Source organism: Ahaetulla prasina, chromosome 8, assembly GCF_028640845.1.
Source record: "Ahaetulla prasina isolate Xishuangbanna chromosome 8, ASM2864084v1, whole genome shotgun sequence".
In the NCBI taxonomy this organism is placed as follows: Eukaryota; Metazoa; Chordata; class Lepidosauria; order Squamata; family Colubridae; genus Ahaetulla; species Ahaetulla prasina.
Window position 1 is genome coordinate 7845 of NC_080546.1, and position 15575 is coordinate 23419.

Below are 15575 nucleotides of genomic sequence, written 5' to 3' on the forward strand. Positions count from 1 at the left end.
TTGGATTAGAAGAGGTTCCTTCCAACTCTATTTACTTGCCTGTTCTTATTGTATTTAGTTCAAGATTTTTCCACTTCATTCCTTCTTTTAAAAAAAGTTATTGAAGTTTTTTTTTCCATAGGTAAAAACAAATCTCATGAACAGAATAGAGAAGGAAAAAAGAAAGAAAAATGATGATGCAAGAAAAACGAAAAAGTGATTTTAAAAGGCTGAAGTAGACTTCTGACATTCTTTTCAACAAACATTAACAAACCCACCATCTCCCCTCCTTCTTAATAGTTCCAAAAACTCCTTCAGCCCTTTATTCAATTCTCATATTTTTCAGTCATTGAATCTACAAATGATCATTTCACTTTTAGTAAAAAAATCCATAAAAGGTTTCCAGTCTTAAACCAAGCACTTATATTTTTGCCCCTATCAGACAGGTCAGTTTGATTTTTTTCCAGTTCACTCCTCCTGCTTAAGCTGATACAAAGGGATTAGTATCAGTCATGTGACCAGATCAGACTTGGTGAAACAATGGGTGTGCTTCAGCCAACCCAGCTCCTCCATCGAGGACAAGGCCTCCTGTACCGTTTATCACAGCATCAAGGAAGCATCCCGCAAGGGATGCCAAGGGCCCCTCCTGAGGAAAGACTCCGGATAGCTGTGAGCTGGGCCTGGATTGGGGAGACAAGGGTCAGACCCAACAGAAATGCTGTTGCTGCCCAAATGCAAAGCTTCTCAACAAAATGTAACCCTTAGAAAAGATACCCTCGTCCTTCATTGGCCATTGCAGACTAATGTGGGTCTCTCCCTGCAACAATCCCCCTTCCTTCCGGGGTGACTTTGGGTCCCTAACTCCTTCACAGTCCCACCTCCCTTGCTAGACCATATTAAGGATCACACATCAGGTGAAGTGTAGCTGCCTTCCTGGGGTGCCTATCTGGGGACCTCTTGTTTTTGTAGGGCTTTACTCCTGTTTGGGATGCCATTACTGAGGGCATTCTGGCCATCTGGGAGTCTTGCTGTGCAGATGTCTAAGCAGCCCTTAATGCCAGGCTAAGTCTAGGTAGCATCCAGGGTGACAGGCTCCTTTTTGGCCCCCAGTCCCCCTTGGGACCCACCTGGTTCAGTGCTCTTCAACATCTGTATCAACTGGCAGAGGTTCCTGGAGTTTTGGAATGGGGCTCCCATCCAGTGAAAGAGTTAATTCCTTGGAATGCCCAATGAGAATTCTATTGTGGATGTAGAGAAATTCTATTGTGGATGTAGAGAAACAGGTGGCCTTGATTTCAGAGGCCTTCAGACTCCTTCTTGAAAGAAGGCCTGGAATTTGGGCACCATCCTTCTGTAGCCACTCAGAGAAGATTTTGCCCTCTTTCACCAGGCTGCAGCCCTTCCTAAACTCATTTGATTCCTCATGCCCTCCAAGTATCCTGTTGATATTGCCAGCGGAAGTTGCAAGTTATGCAAAATGCTGCTCTTAGCTGGTTAACCAGGCTAACTCTGCATAGAAAACTTTAAAGTCAACTCCCCCCTCCCTGTGACTTAGGGCTTCACTGTCTGAGGGATCCAAATTGAGAAGGGAGCCCACTCCCCAAAGCTGTCCATTTTCCTTTCCCTGTGAGATGTCCAGGTCAGGGAACATCCACACACTCTGGGAAGTTATGCTTGGCCCTCTGAGAATTTGTGAAAATCCATCTCCTTCTCATTGCAGAAGGACACAGGAGCCCATTCTAGTATTTTATCTTTGTTTAAGCATTTAGCTTTTTCTAGCCTGCTTTTGCCTCTGTGCCTTTGTTAGCCAACTAAAGACTTGCCAGAGACCCACCGCTGTCCCGCCATTCCACATTCCAGCAGTTCCACAAGAAGGCTGCACTCCCACCCTCACCCCATACACACACACACACACACACACACACACACACACACACACACACACACACACACGCCATTTGCATCCTTGACTCAGACAAGCTTCCTCCTTAAGGAAAAGGAAGGGCACCTGGACAGATGCCTACGTGCACGTGTATGCCAGACTCATTCCTGTTCAATGAACATCATTTACTTGCAGGGAGACTGCAAGGAGGAACGTTTTGTTTCTGCTGAGGGCGAAACCATTGTGGAACAAAGAGACGCCTAAAGGCTTCTCCCTCCCCACTTGCCCCGTTGAGCTCCTCTAGTTTTTGGCAGGTGGTCTCTCCACACTGTTCTGCCTCGCTCTTCTTCTGGGGCTTCCATAAGCATCCGAGGGCCTCGACCCTGCTCCACAACCCCCACCTCGCAGCCGGAAGAAGACTCCTGGCCGGAGGACCCCGGGCTGCTGATGTGCTGTCCCCAGGCGCCCTGAAGGTCGAGGAAGGCCAGGCAGCCGCCTCGAAGAAGAGGCGGCCCGGGCCTCCCTTTGTGTCTGGCTTGTGCAGATTCTCCCCCGGCAGTTCTGGGTAGAGAAACGGGGCGCTTCCCTTGGCCGTACAATTCGAATTATTTCAGACTATTCAGCTTTGCTATTTCTATTTTTTCGTGATCCAGACTGAGCAAGCGACTTTGCCTGCCTTCTAGCTTTGCAACCTCTCTGAGCGGGTCGATTGTCTGGACAGGCGAACCGAGCCGTTGGTGCGGGCCTTCCAGATGAAGGGAAGCCCCCATCCCACCCCACCCCCATCCCCACCCCCCAATTCTCTTGCTCGTCGTCCGGCCTCGCTTTGTTTCGCCGCGGTCTTCCCTCTCCCAGGAAGGGAGGAGTTCCGCTCCGGCTGCTTGTGCCGGACTTTTTCTTCAGGAAATCCGGCGTTTGGAAGCCGACCCTCGCCTGCCCCTGTCCTTCTGGCGGAGGGTTGCCCAGAAAGGCTTCCGCTGCTTTTCCCTGGGGATTCTCCTCGCCGCTGGGCCTCCTGCTTTGGGACGACGAGAACCAGGGAGCTGCCTGCTGGCGGTGCCGGGGTTTGGTTTTGAGTCAGCTTAGCCGTTCCTCCAGCCCTCCCCTCCAGGCATTCCTTTCGATTTCAGCCGACCCCCTCTGGCAACCCTCCGTGGGAAACGGGGGAATGGGGCTTCCAGTGCAGCCCTTCTGCCAGCCAGGTCACGAGCACGGGTGCCGCAGCTCCCCCACCCTCATCTCCGCTGTCTAGCCCTGACTTGCCGGAAGCCCGTCCCATCCAGCCTCCCCCCTCGCAAACGCCGCCGGTCCCGAAGCCCCGCGGGGTCCTTGGCGATCCAGTTGTGGAGGGGAACAAGTGGGGCGAACCAGCGGACCTTTGGGGCTTGCCTTCGCGGAGTAGGATCGTGCGTTCCGGGGTTGAGGCTGCCTGGCTCCCGGCTTGTGGCACCTCAGGTTGCCGAGCGTCTAGTTCACGACCCCACCTCTCCTGGGGGAGTCCACCAGCAATTTGGGTCGTCGCTCCTGCCTGCTCCGTCCTTTGGTGGGGCAGGCTCTCTTTCACCGGCAGAGCAGATGGCAGAAGCGGCTCCCAGCGGCTAATTGAATTGTTCTGGGTGAAGGCGCTGCGGGGAGGAGCGGGAGAGGAGCCCCGCCCGCTCAGCTTCTGTCGGGGCCTCGGCTCTGCTCCATTTTTCTTCATTAGGAGCCCTCCCCGCCCCGGTCGTTTGGCTTCCTCCGAGGCTGCTTCAGTTCGAACGGCTTTCTGCCTGCAAACCCCCAGCAGGGATCCAGGCCAACCCTGAGATCGCAAAGATCTCCGAGACCTTCTCTCCGATGGCTTTGAGCCCGTCCAGCTGAGCCAGACGAGATTCCAGACCTTTCCTCTACCAACACCAAGAAAGAGTCGGGCCCCTATCCCCCAGCCACTCCCCAACGGCGTGCTTCTGGCCTCTGCCATTTCTACGACTCTTGTAGCACCTCAACTTTAACTAGTTTTTCGGCTCCCCCCCCCCCGGACTTCCCCCGTCAGCACACAAATGCTGGAAGCGGGTTTGGCATCAAGTACGTCCTTTTATTCCAAATATGTACAAGCACACGCGACCGAAAAATGGGGGAGAAGCAGCGGCGGAGGTGCAGAAGGCCGGGTTGCCATCAGTTCCTGGAGGGGTCTCATGGCGGTCTCGGTAGGCCAGGTTGCAGGCCCAGCGATGCCGGCTTCAGATCTCTCGAGCCTCACCACGGCTCCGAAAGGACGCGAGCGGCTACTCTAGCTCGGCCCGCCATCTGCTGCATGTCACCCGCTCTCCTGCTCCGCAGGTGCCCCAGTGGCGCCTCACCCAAGGAAGGACACGAACTCACAAATAAAATAGCCGAGGCCATAGGGGCAATGGGGCGCTGGAAAAATAATAACAATAACAACAACAATAAAATTAAACTTTTAAAAATTGCACCAAAACCTCCCCAAAAAGGGGCCGGAGGAGGAGCGGAGGAAGATTGCGGGAGGGAGCCTGGCGATCGTTCAGCACATGCGGAATTGCGGATCAGGAATGGGAGGAGCGCTTAAGGTGCCTTGCATGGCGGTTGGGGGACGAGGCTGCGGGAATCCAGGAGGGCCAGATGCAGTCCGGGGGAGGCACGGGCGATAGGAACGGTTTTGTAGCCCAGTCTTGTACTCCTCAAGCGGCCTTGCTATTCAGAGGCAAGAAGGGGGAAGGCGGCAGCTGGAGGGGGCAATTCTCCCTCCCGTATCGCCCCCTCACCGGCCCTCAGTCTCCCACGTCGATCTCTTCCTCCTCCTCCTCCTCTTCTTCGCCGTCGGAGAAAGGGTCCGTGGTGTGACGTGAGGCGCTGGGTGAGGGCGGGGGCGACGTCCGGGAGAGGTTGCCCCCGCGGGCTCGAGCAGGTCCGGAGACTCCCGGGGGCTCCAGCTCGGGCATGCTGGCCAGCTTCTTCAGGGCTGCGGGGGGCAACTTCTTTAGCGATTCCACGTCGGCCTTCATCTCCTCCAGGTCTCGTTTCAGTTTGGCGCGGCGGTTCTGGAACCAGGTGATCACCTGCGCGTTGCTCAGACCCAGCTGCGCCGCGATGTGGTCTCGGTCGGCGGGAGACAGATACTTCTGGTAGAGGAAGCGCTTCTCCAGCTCGTAGATCTGGTGGTTGGTGAAGGCCGTGCGCGACTTGCGCCGCTTTTTGGACGGAGGGCGCGGCCCGAAGGCGCCAAACTGGTCCCGGCCTGCATGAAAGGCAAGAAGAAGTCGTCGTTGTGTCAGGTTACTAGGCCGGCTGACTGGTCAATTTGCCCGCGCTCTCGGCCGCGCCAGGGCCAAGGCAAGCCGAGCGGGGACTCAGAAGGGCGCTGGAGTGCCCAGACCAGCTGCCTCTCCTCCCCCTCCCTCCTCCTTCTCCGTCCAAACCAAGCCCGGCCCACTGCGGGCATCGTCTCCCGGAGCGAAAGTCACCCTCCTGTTGTGTATGTAACTGTGGGGGGGGGGCACCTGGGCAAGAAAGAAAAAGCACCATCACAGCACTCCTGCGCTCCTGGTGTGGAGGCCTTCGGGCGTCAGGAGAAAGGGAAAGAAGGTCCCTGGTGCGCCTCTCCGGAGCCCGCTCCCGTCTGCAAAGCACCCCACTGAAGACTACAATTCTTTCCTGTTTCAAAACGAAACCCCTTTTCGGGAGCGCAGGAAAGGCCCCTTCCGCGCATCTCCTCCGATATTGCATGGCGGGAGCGATCTCGATGCGAACATTTGGAGCCAAACCTAGGCCCGAAAAGGAAGGGTAATCCTTGTCTTTGGTTTGGGGAGGAGGGCGAAGAGGCTCTTGCCCGCCCCCGCCCCCCCCCCCGCGGAAATTCATGTCTTAATTGCAGCCTCCCCTTCCTGGCAGGGACTCGAAGGCCTCGGGTGAAAACCTCGGGCAGGCACAGGCGTTCGTAGAAGGCAGCAGCTCCTTCGGAAGCGGACCTGGCGAGAATCCCTTGAATCTATCCACTGATCTCTCCCACCTTTCAGAGGAAGGGATCAAAGCCGTCCCAGGCCTTACAGCTTGGCAGGGTCCCTCCGCCCCCGCCGGGCAAATGTTTTTGTCGCCGGTCCCTCAGAACCCGATCCTCCAGCCGGGAGGGGCAGAAAAAGGGGGGTTAGTCCGGAGTGCGGAGTTAGGGGTCCGCAGGGGTTAAGCCTGTCCTGGATGTGTTAAGAACGCCTAGAAATTGATTGTAGAATATGACAAAACGCTCTCCAAAATTTCAAAGCAGGATTCAGACCGACCGGCAGCGATTTGCTCTCTCTGATTTCCTTGTTTTGCGAATCCCGCACTTGCTCTGAACATAAAGGACTGGAAGGGCTGGCCTCTCCTGCCGAATTTTTCTCAACCTCCTGACCCGTGTCTGAAATGTTGGATTCTCCACTAATAGAAGTTGTTTTTTGTGCCTTCTAGTTTCTAGCCATTTCTAGGTAGAAGAAATGCAGAAACACCGTCCAAGACTGCGTTTCAGTAGCGCCTAATGAAAAAACAAAGATCTTTACAATAAGCCTGAAATTAAAGCAATCAACTGATTTGATTGATGAAAAGAAGCGCAAATCAGCTGACCTTGCCTGCCCCTTTTTCAACAAAACTGAGCGCAGGAATTAATTTGGGAGGCATTTTTCAATTTGCACTTTTGAAAAAAATAGCCGAAGGCTAAATAATTATAAAAGCAGAGCAGGGAAGAAGAGGAGTGTAAAATATTCCTTGTTTTAGTACGGAAATAAGGGTTTCTTGAAATGGCTAAAAAATTCTGATAGAAAAAGGGGAAACAATTTAAGATAAATAATGATGTGTAATAAATTCTTAAGATTAGATGTGTTTGTGTATTATATTTTAATATATAATAAAATAAGACCGTAATAAAAAATTGTAAACTGCATTGGTGCAAAAATGTAATAAAAATATAATTGTACTTGTATATAATAATACTATTATGATTATAATAATTATAGTTACTCTTCAGTAATCTCATGTAGCTCACAGTTGCAATTTCATTTTGGGAAGGAGATTTTGCAGGGAGAAATCTTTCAATTTGACTGCCCAAATTCTGAGCACGGTGCTGTTAATTATTTTGTTTTATTATCTTAAATTGTATATCGACCATTTCCAAAAGTTCTGAAATATTAGTTATTAAATTAAAATACCAAATATTTATTATTAAAATAATTGCGATGATGATTTTAAATGAAACCAACATCAGGTTTTTTTAAAAAAATACAGTCAGGATAGACAATTTAAATAAACATTTTAAAACTGAGATTCAGATGGAAAATTGTTTTGGGAAACAAAAAGATTTGGATGCAGTGGATGCAGATTCTGGCTAAAAGTTTCCCACCGAGTGGGAAGGACCGGTTGATACCGGACGGATTTGTTGAGCTGGGTGTGGATCGCTAGGCCTTCAAGTTCCAAGCATTCCCTGGATGTGGTAACAAAGAATTGGGGTTCTTGAAGACGCCGGGCGGAGGATCGGAAGGGGGTGGCCGTGGGAAGCAAGGGAGGCCAGCTTCAGTGCATAGCGGGACTTGCATCTGAGTTCGGCGGCTTGGATTATCGGATACTCCCGCTAAAATTGGACCTTAACACGCCTGTTTTTGGTCGCCCAGCGGGAGCGGAGAAAACGGCCTGGTAGGAGCTCGGAAACAATTGCGACAGCGCTTTGCTGCCGGCCCGCCACCCGCGGAGCTCCCCTGGGAAGTTTGGAGCAGAATATCGTCGGAGCAGGCAGAGCTTCTGGGGTTCAGTCGAACGAGGAAATTCCCGGGCTACCAGCTGGGCTTAGAGCAGGAATGAAGGCGCCACCCGGGCTGTTTTTGTGGATTGTGGCGTGGGAGAAATTCTGCGGCCACAAATCATTAGTGGGGCGACGGGCGAGAACCCTACGCTTCTTCTCCACACTCAGCGCTGCCGCGATGGGGTATTCCAGGGCACTGCAAGGTGGAAGTAGCCCTGCTTCCTTCACGCTCTCAACCCCTTTGCAAGCAAGTGACCCCCAGATTCCCGCAGAGCAAGCAGGGAGCGGAACTAGCGGCCTGGCCCCTCCGGTTCTGCCCACCCTCCTTCCGGTGGTCAACCGCCCTTACCTTCAGCCGCCTGAAGCACGTTGAGTTCCAGCCCCTGGAACGTCTTGCTAGCCAGCTCTTCCAGGGCGCAGAGTGGAGAGTCGGGAGCTGGCACACCGTTCCGCGGGGTTCCAGCTGAGCCGGCAACCTTTTCCAGCAGGCGGGCGGCAGGGGCTTTGTGCCCGGAAGGTTTGCTGAGAATGTCTTCGATGCTAAAGGGTGTGAGAGGTTTGCTGGAATTGGCAGGGGGAGGGAGGTGATCCAGGGGGCTCCGGCGACTCTCTTCTGCTGCCCCCGGCTGCGGCAGCGCGGGAACAGCCTTCGCTTCCTTCGCGGATGTCATTGCCGGGGTACGGAGGGAGGGAAGGGGGAAGGAAAGGCCCCGGCTTGTCCCAAGCGCCAGAGCGGGCCGGGCGAGGATTCAGCACCCCCTGCGGGTCATTACGAGGCTGCCCTCGGGCCTCAAGAAACCAGGCGCGTTAGCCCTGGATGGTGCTAAGCGGCCCTCGACACCGGCCTAGGCCTTCAGAGTGGCACAATGCCCCCGCCCATCCCCCTTCTGGGCCGCCTCTGTTGTGGGGGGGGGGCGCCCGTCGGGTCTTCTGCGCTTCTCGCTGTTGGCGAGCCCGTACAGTCGCAACCAAGCCCACTCGGGCGCTAGAGCCTTAAAGGCGCACAGGCTGGGCCATCGGCTGGGCACGGCGTAGGAGGAGCCAGATGCGAAGTGTTAGAAAGGTTCCTGAGCCTGAGGGGGGGAGGCGCGGGGGACCGGGGGCGGGAAGGGAAAGGGATCCCCGCTTCTCAGGCCGCCGCCTCGCCGTTCTTCAGGCCACCGTGACCATTAGGCGTCCGTCACTCTCAGGCCACCGCCTCATCGCTCTCGAAGGAACCACCGCTTCGTAGCTCCAAGCTGCACTGGCGTGGTTCACTGCACTGGCGTGGAACAAGACCCCTTCGGCCGTCCAGGTAACGCCTTCCATGCGGACTTTGCTTATCCCGACAGTCCCGCGAGAGCCGGCGGATCGGCACCTCTTCCCTCCCTCCCACTCTTCCAGGGAACGGGCTACCTTCTCCGGGTCTCTCAACGACCACAATTCTCTCGGTGAGGCCAGCGCCAAGTCCCGTTCCCGGAGGAAGGCCCTGAGACTTGGCAGCTCGCGTCCCCGCCCGACCCAAGTCTTTAGCTCTGCTGGAGTGGCGGAGGCCATTCCTAATGCCCTTAGCCTGCAGCGGCGAAGCCCCCTTTCTCCCTCCCTTTCTTTGCAGGAGGTATCGGAACGGGCACGCCGTTGTTCTGGGGCCCTGTGTGACAGCCTTCCAGCCCTGTCTATCGGCCGACCTTGCAAAGGAGTCGCTTGGCGTCGGAGAGATCCGGTTCAGTTCCCAACGGTTTCCTCTGTCTCGATCGGGGATCGGTGCGGGAGTGAAGCAGACAGAAACGCCTCTCTGGCTCCAGCCTTTCAGGGCCGCACCGGGAACTCCGCTTGTTGCCCAAGGGTCAGTCATTGGCTCCCCCCACCCGCTAGTTTAATTTTTGTTATTTTTAGCCGCGCCGTTGTTTCTTCTCCTGAGGCCGAGTCAGAGGGTCCCGTTGCGATCCCCTGCTCCCGCTCCTTCCCCAGCAGGCTCCGTTAACTCGCCTCTCCACCGGAATCTCAGCTCTTGCTCTGGCAGATCCCGGACGCACTGAGGAAAGGTCCCAGGCCGCACATTTGTCTAGGCCCTGCTGCTATTTTCGGTTTCCTCCTTGCGCTGCCCGTTCGGGAACCTCGCGCTGTTCCTTCCTTGCAGCCTTTCGGCAGAACCGCTCTTGCGCTGCTTTAGGGCCAGGCCAAAGACTCGGCCGGCACCGGCGCTGCTCAGGTTCGCGTGGATCAGGCCCTCCTTGCCTGGTTAGCCTCGCAGCCTGTGGCCAAGCAGGGCGCTGAGCCCTCCCTCCTCGCGCCACTGCTAATGCATCGCAGACGTGCAATATCCTACTAAAAGAGACTCATAAAGGCGACTCCCCCCGCCATAAAGAGCTCTTCAAAGTCCCCCGGCCGCCTGCCTGAAGCTGAAGGCCGCCTGAGCAGCTCGGGAGCTCTTCGGTGGTGAGACCAGGTCAGCCTCCCGAGGAAGGGGCCTCTTGGGCACCCCATCCCACCGGAGGCGACACCCCGTGTTCCTCCCCTGCTCCGGGCTCTTGCTTGCCTGCAGTTTTATGGGTTCCCTTGCTCTAAATGGCCCATAAAAGCGCCGCGTCTGGGAGTGATTAAGACCCGCAGCGCAGGATTCTTGGGCAGGTTTTGGATTTCACCGTCCCGGCAGGCCATAAAAACCTCAGACAAATAGCTCCATGATCCCGCAAGCTTGTAAACCTCTTCCCTTGCCGATGCCCTCCCCGGCCAGCTGCAGAGAGGCCGTGTCTTCCGGGAGCAGGGAAGGCAGGGCTCTGGCAGGCTGGAGAACCGTCGGGAGGGAGCAGGGCAGTCGACAGCAGGCGGAAATTTGTACGTGGGCCCGCGGCCCTCAGCCAGGCCCTCTCCAGGCCAGAGGCACCCTCTCCCTCCGGTCCTTCGAGCCAATGGAGCTTGGGCCGCTAACTCGGGGTGGGAGAAGGGACCTTTCCTCCTTCGACTGCCCAAGGGAGAAGCGGGCAATTAAGAGACACAGGCGCCCTTTCTCCAAAGCTCCCACTAAATGGAAGCTGCATTGCCCTTCGCTACACCAGAACAGGGCAAGACCGGCTCAGGACAGTGTACCAATGGCCATCGCCCGCCCACATTTTTCCGACTCCCAATCCCAATCACGTAGCAGGAGAGCGAACAGGCCTGCGGGTCCACCAGATCCTCCTCTGCCCCTCCCCCCTCTATCTTCTAGAAAAGGCTTTGCTCCCTTTGAACACGTAGAGACGAGATCCGTGCAGGGACGGCGAGAGGGGCGCCCCCCCTCTTGAAGAGTCATCTACAAAGCCCGAAAACTCCGCAGCTGCTGTCCCGACTGCAAAGAACGGAAGGGAAGAGTGGAACGCACATGTCATTTGTACGTGTGTGTTCTCCAATTTCTAGTGCCCGAGAGGTCCTACTAGGGTTCTACACCGTCCTAGTCAGGCATCGGCTTCGGGTTTGGTCCGATTTTTCCCCTCTACCATTTGCAAGACAAGCCGAGGCTTCCCGGCTTCCGGCCTAACTTCAGGGCGCCAGCCTCCTGCTCTGCTCTGCTCTCTATCCCACAAGCGCAGCGCTCTGTCCAAAGTGCGGAGACCGGCGAGAGAAATCCTGAAGGCCGAGGCGCCTCTGGGCCCCGGGAGAAAGAGCAAGAGGACTGCGGCGGCCTCGGTCCCTCGCAGCTAAACCGCTGTGCTCCAGCCTAAATGCCGTACTGAGTTTCAAGACAGCTCCACGTTTCCCAGACGGTTTCCCCGACGCCCAGCCTCTGCGTCGCTCTCGTCTCAAGGTGCCCTCAGCTATCTGCACGATTCGCTGCGAGAAAGCCAAAGGCCGCCGGTCCGCTGTCCTCGCCTCCCTCCTTTGCTTGGCCCCTGAAGCTTTCGGAGGAGTGGGGGACAGGACTAGAAAACGAGCCTCTGCTCGAAGTTTTGCTCCGCCTGGAAGACCGGACCGAATTCTTCTCCTTTTGCCGAGACAGATTCCGGCGGGAGCTCCGAGCTGCTGCTGCCGGCCCTTCCCCAACAAATGTGTGAGGACCAGGGCCCTTTCTCCCCCCCGCCACCGGGCCCAAGAAGACAGCCGTTCTCCACCGCCGCTTGGGGAGATATCGGCCCGCCGGCTGACGGAGAAACGCCGAAGGGGCTCCATCTCAGCGCCGCCCAGAAAGACTCCAGCCCTGGTAGGACACTGACAAGGCGGCTCCCCGCGTTTAGGCCAAAGATCATCCGGACAAGCTCGGACGACCAGGCCGGGCCCGGCATCTAGCCTCTCGCCTCGGTTTCGGTAGCGATTCTCGCCCGCCAAGATGTTTGTCCCAGGCCGGCGGCGGCTTAAACTCAGCTGTCACTCTGTTTGGGTTCGTTCGCATCTCCAGGCCGGAGCCTTTCATCCCGCGTGCAGTGATAGATGGGCCGTTTTCATGAGCGATTAGGAACGGGCGGAGGCCACCGCCACCCTGGGAATGGGGAGGGGGAGTGTCGCATAGATGACAACTTTCCTGCACGGACAAATCCCACAGCGCCAATTCAGCTGCTGTGGGGGCGGGAGTGGCGGAAATGTGTGGAGATTTTGGTCTGCTGTACCTGAGGCCCGAGACGCCGTGAACGAAGGGGGCAACCGCAGACCGGCCCAGTGGGACTGACGGCTCTTGGGCATCCTGGGGGGGTCAATGGTTTTGCCCGATCCCTGACAAAGGCCAGAATGGAGTTATCCTCCCCCACCCTCCACATCCTTGTTTTTCCTCCCCCTCGTGACCCATCTTCGGGCGGGGAAATGGCGGTGGGGAAGAGCTGTGACTAGCGGTTCGGCTCTGGCTGGATAGACAGCCCCTCTCCCCCTCCTCCTGCCAGCTTAGGCCAGGTCGGGGCCTCGCAATGTGACATATATTTCAGACGCTGAAACGGCGCCAATCCCGAACTGCCCGATGGATCGCATCTATCTTCCTTCTTGCCAGGCGCCATCTTCGGCAAAGTTCGAGCACTGCCTCGCAGCTCATGAGAAGTGGGGATGTTGGCCAGTCCTCTCCCATTGGCGCTTATTCCAGCTTGATGGGGTAAAGAGGGCCGGGACCCCAGCCAAACCCCAGAGGGCGCGGGGATTGCACCCGGCCGAATTGACGCCCCACGCGTCCTGGAGGAGGCCAACGGGGCAGGAGACCGGGGCCGGAGGCGCAAAACTCTTCTGCCGCCCCCCGCCCCCCCCCGGCTCGGCTGTCCCTCGCGGGACCTGCGGAAGGAAGTGCTCGCCGGGCTCTTTCGGAAAGAGGCGCTCTGAAGATTTGTGCGGCGCGGTCGGGGCTCTGCGGTCTACAGTTACCTCGCCGTTTCAGAGCAGCGCTGCGGGGAGCGGGTTGAATGCTTGGGCGCCTGTTGCCCAGGCTGCCCTCAGTGCCCCGCTGCCAATTTCGAGAGGCCGTTCCCCCACGCTCAAGGAAGAAAAGGGTCCTGAGTAGAACAGAGTATCCTTTTTGTGTTCTGCCTCAGAATCACACCGCGTGTTTCTATAGGATCAGCAGTTTTCAATGTAGTCCCTTTATGAGCCATTGGAAGGTGGGCCTGTAGTGTCCATCGCTTCTGCAAGGCAGAAGTTGCTGCCACGGTTTGCCTGGACTCCCCCAGCGGAACAAGCTTTGAGGCCCCGTTCTGGAATAAAGGTGAGCCCCACCCCCACCCCCGCCTTCGCGGCTCCTCCTCTTGTGAATATTGCTGTCGTTTATTCCTATTTGGGTCCTAATCTTTTTTTAAAAAAAATATCAATACCTCGGCTTTCATTTCCGTTGTGCAAATCGTTCCATCTCTTTCCTAAGGTTTAGATTTCAAGAGCAAGAGGGGATCTTCCCCAGCTCCTGCAGTTGCCCCACCCCAGTGTCCCGTAGACAACAGGCAATGTTAGCCAGGCTGCTAGTAAGTAACCTCCACGTTTATTATTTATTTATTAAAATTATATTATTCCCATCCCACTATCAAGCGAGTCTGGGTGTCAAGTAGACTTGTGGCTGAATTTGTTGCAATCTGCTCTTTGTGAGTTAGCCTTAAAGATAGTCTGCAACTCCCAAAAGACCCAGCCAAAGACTAAGCATTTGTGGAGGTGCCGCACCACTCCTGCCCCACTTAGTGGCTTGTTGTTTTTCACATTTTCCTGTGGCATTTGTTTCCCCGGAGCTTTTTCGGCCTTCCCGAGAAGGAAGTGGGTCAGGAGGAGGCTCAGAAGGAGGGCTTCGGTGCAGCCCCGAGCAGAGCAGAGGCGTTAAGCTATTGAAGGTTCCTCCAGGAATACGCCAAGTGTGAAGAAGCACAGAAGTCTCCCATGGCAGCCAACCTCACTTTGTGTCATGGAGCAGGAGGATGATTTTGCTGTGGCCTTCTTCTGGCATTCCTTCCATATTTTATGATCTCAGTGTACTCAATGCCAGCTATTGGAGTGGGATGGTATATAACTTTGCTAAAGAAATTAAGATATGGGCACAGTCTCAAAACTCACCTATTTTTTTAATGTGGCCAATTATGAAAACAACTGAGCAGAGGCCACTGATGTGCTCCCAGGATGCGCCTTATTACCGCAGCATTACTTTGTCATGTTTATAATTTATAATATTTATAATTGGACTCTGAATAGCCACTGCTTTATTTTTGTCAGAAGCCCCCTGGGATCTATGCAGCCAAGAGACCTTCTCACAAATCAGGGTCGGCCAAGCTTGTATTGGCCAAGAACCAGGTGCTGTTGTTCTTAAATTGCTGGGGAGACAAAATAATCGAGCAGCAGTCCTCTGTGGGGCATGAATTTATTTGTCAAATTATAAGAAGTGCTGCTATTAAAATAAACCAGACTTGCAATATTTACAGCAACTAAGAAGGACCCAAAATAATTTAAAAATTCACTAGAAAAAATATAACAGTAACTTAAATCCTAACAAACCATGTTACAGATTAAGTGGTTAAGATAATGGTTAAAGCACTAGGCTAGAAACCAGGAGACATGAAAGCCCACTGGGTGACTAAGCCAAGCCCATCTCTCAAGGCTGTGGTTGTGGTGAAAATAGGAGAAGGAAGTAGTATTAGGTATCTTCTCTGCCTCAAGTTATTTATAAAAAATGATAAAAGCAGGATAAAAATAAACAAGTAATCCTGAAGTGTGAACCGCAAAAAACAGTCTGGCTTCGGCAACATGTTCTTGCACTGTAGTCCAGGGGTGAAATCTAAAAATTTTCCCTACCGGTTCTGTACCACACCTACGGGTGTGGCTTAATTGGTGGGCATGGCTTGGTGGTCAGATGGCTGGCTGGGCGTGGCCAATAACAATAAATAATAAAAATAATAAAGTATAAAAAACAATAAGAGGTACCAAAACCCAACTTTCACACTTTACACAAACACAACACAACACAACTGACTCACACACAGTGTAAAAGCAGCTGCACTTCACACAGCCACAAAAAGCTCAAAAACCAACTTTCACACTTTACACACACACAACTGACACACACACACACTATTTTATCTCTGATTAAATTAAAATCCCCAGCCACAATTACTTTTCCTACATTTCATTCTCCAAAATTTTGTTATTTTTCAAGAAATTCTCTTTGTTTCTCATTTGGTAAATATAAATTAACAAGTGTCACTTTTTCCTCATTAAGATTTCCAACAATTATTACATATCTTCCATCCTCATCCAAAATTACCTGATGTTTTCAAAATACACCCTATCTGATATCATGTTGCAACTCCTCTGGCTTTTGAAGTTCCAAATGCTTTTCATATATTTGCATACCTTTTATATACATTCTATTTGAATCTTCAGATTTCTGATGGGTTTCTTGTAAAATAAAATATCTGGTAAATCTTTTAATCTTAAATTCCAATCTTCTTCTTTTAATCTGATTCCTGTACCCTTCACATTCCATGACATTATTTTATGACTCCCATTTAAAATATAAATTTTTCAATCCTATCCCGCCTCTTCCTTTCTGTGCCCAAA

At 54.0% G+C, this 15575-nt stretch overlaps 1 protein-coding gene across 1 annotated transcript; it reads right to left on the reverse strand.

The window, feature by feature from the left end:
• Window positions 1-3632: 3632 nt before the first annotated feature.
• LOC131203113 (transcription factor LBX2-like) lies at window positions 3633-8586 on the reverse strand. Its single transcript, XM_058193050.1, has 3 exons — window positions 7972-8586; window positions 4624-5096; window positions 3633-4258 (listed from the first exon to the last, which is right to left on the reverse strand). Exons 1-2 carry the CDS (start codon window positions 8291-8293, stop codon window positions 4630-4632), a joined length of 789 nt encoding a protein of 262 aa, XP_058049033.1. The 5' UTR covers window positions 8294-8586; the 3' UTR covers window positions 3633-4258; window positions 4624-4629.
• Window positions 8587-15575: the final 6989 nt, after the last annotated feature.

Coding starts and splice junctions, on each gene's coding strand:
- LOC131203113 (XM_058193050.1), bottom strand. CDS start 8,293: ATGACATCCGCGAAGGAAGCGAAGGCTGTTCCCGCGCTGCCGCAGCCG. Junction 5,097..7,971: donor CGTGCTTCAGGCGGCTGAAG/GTAAGGGCGGTT, acceptor CCTTTCATGCAG/GCCGGGACCAGTTTGGCGCC.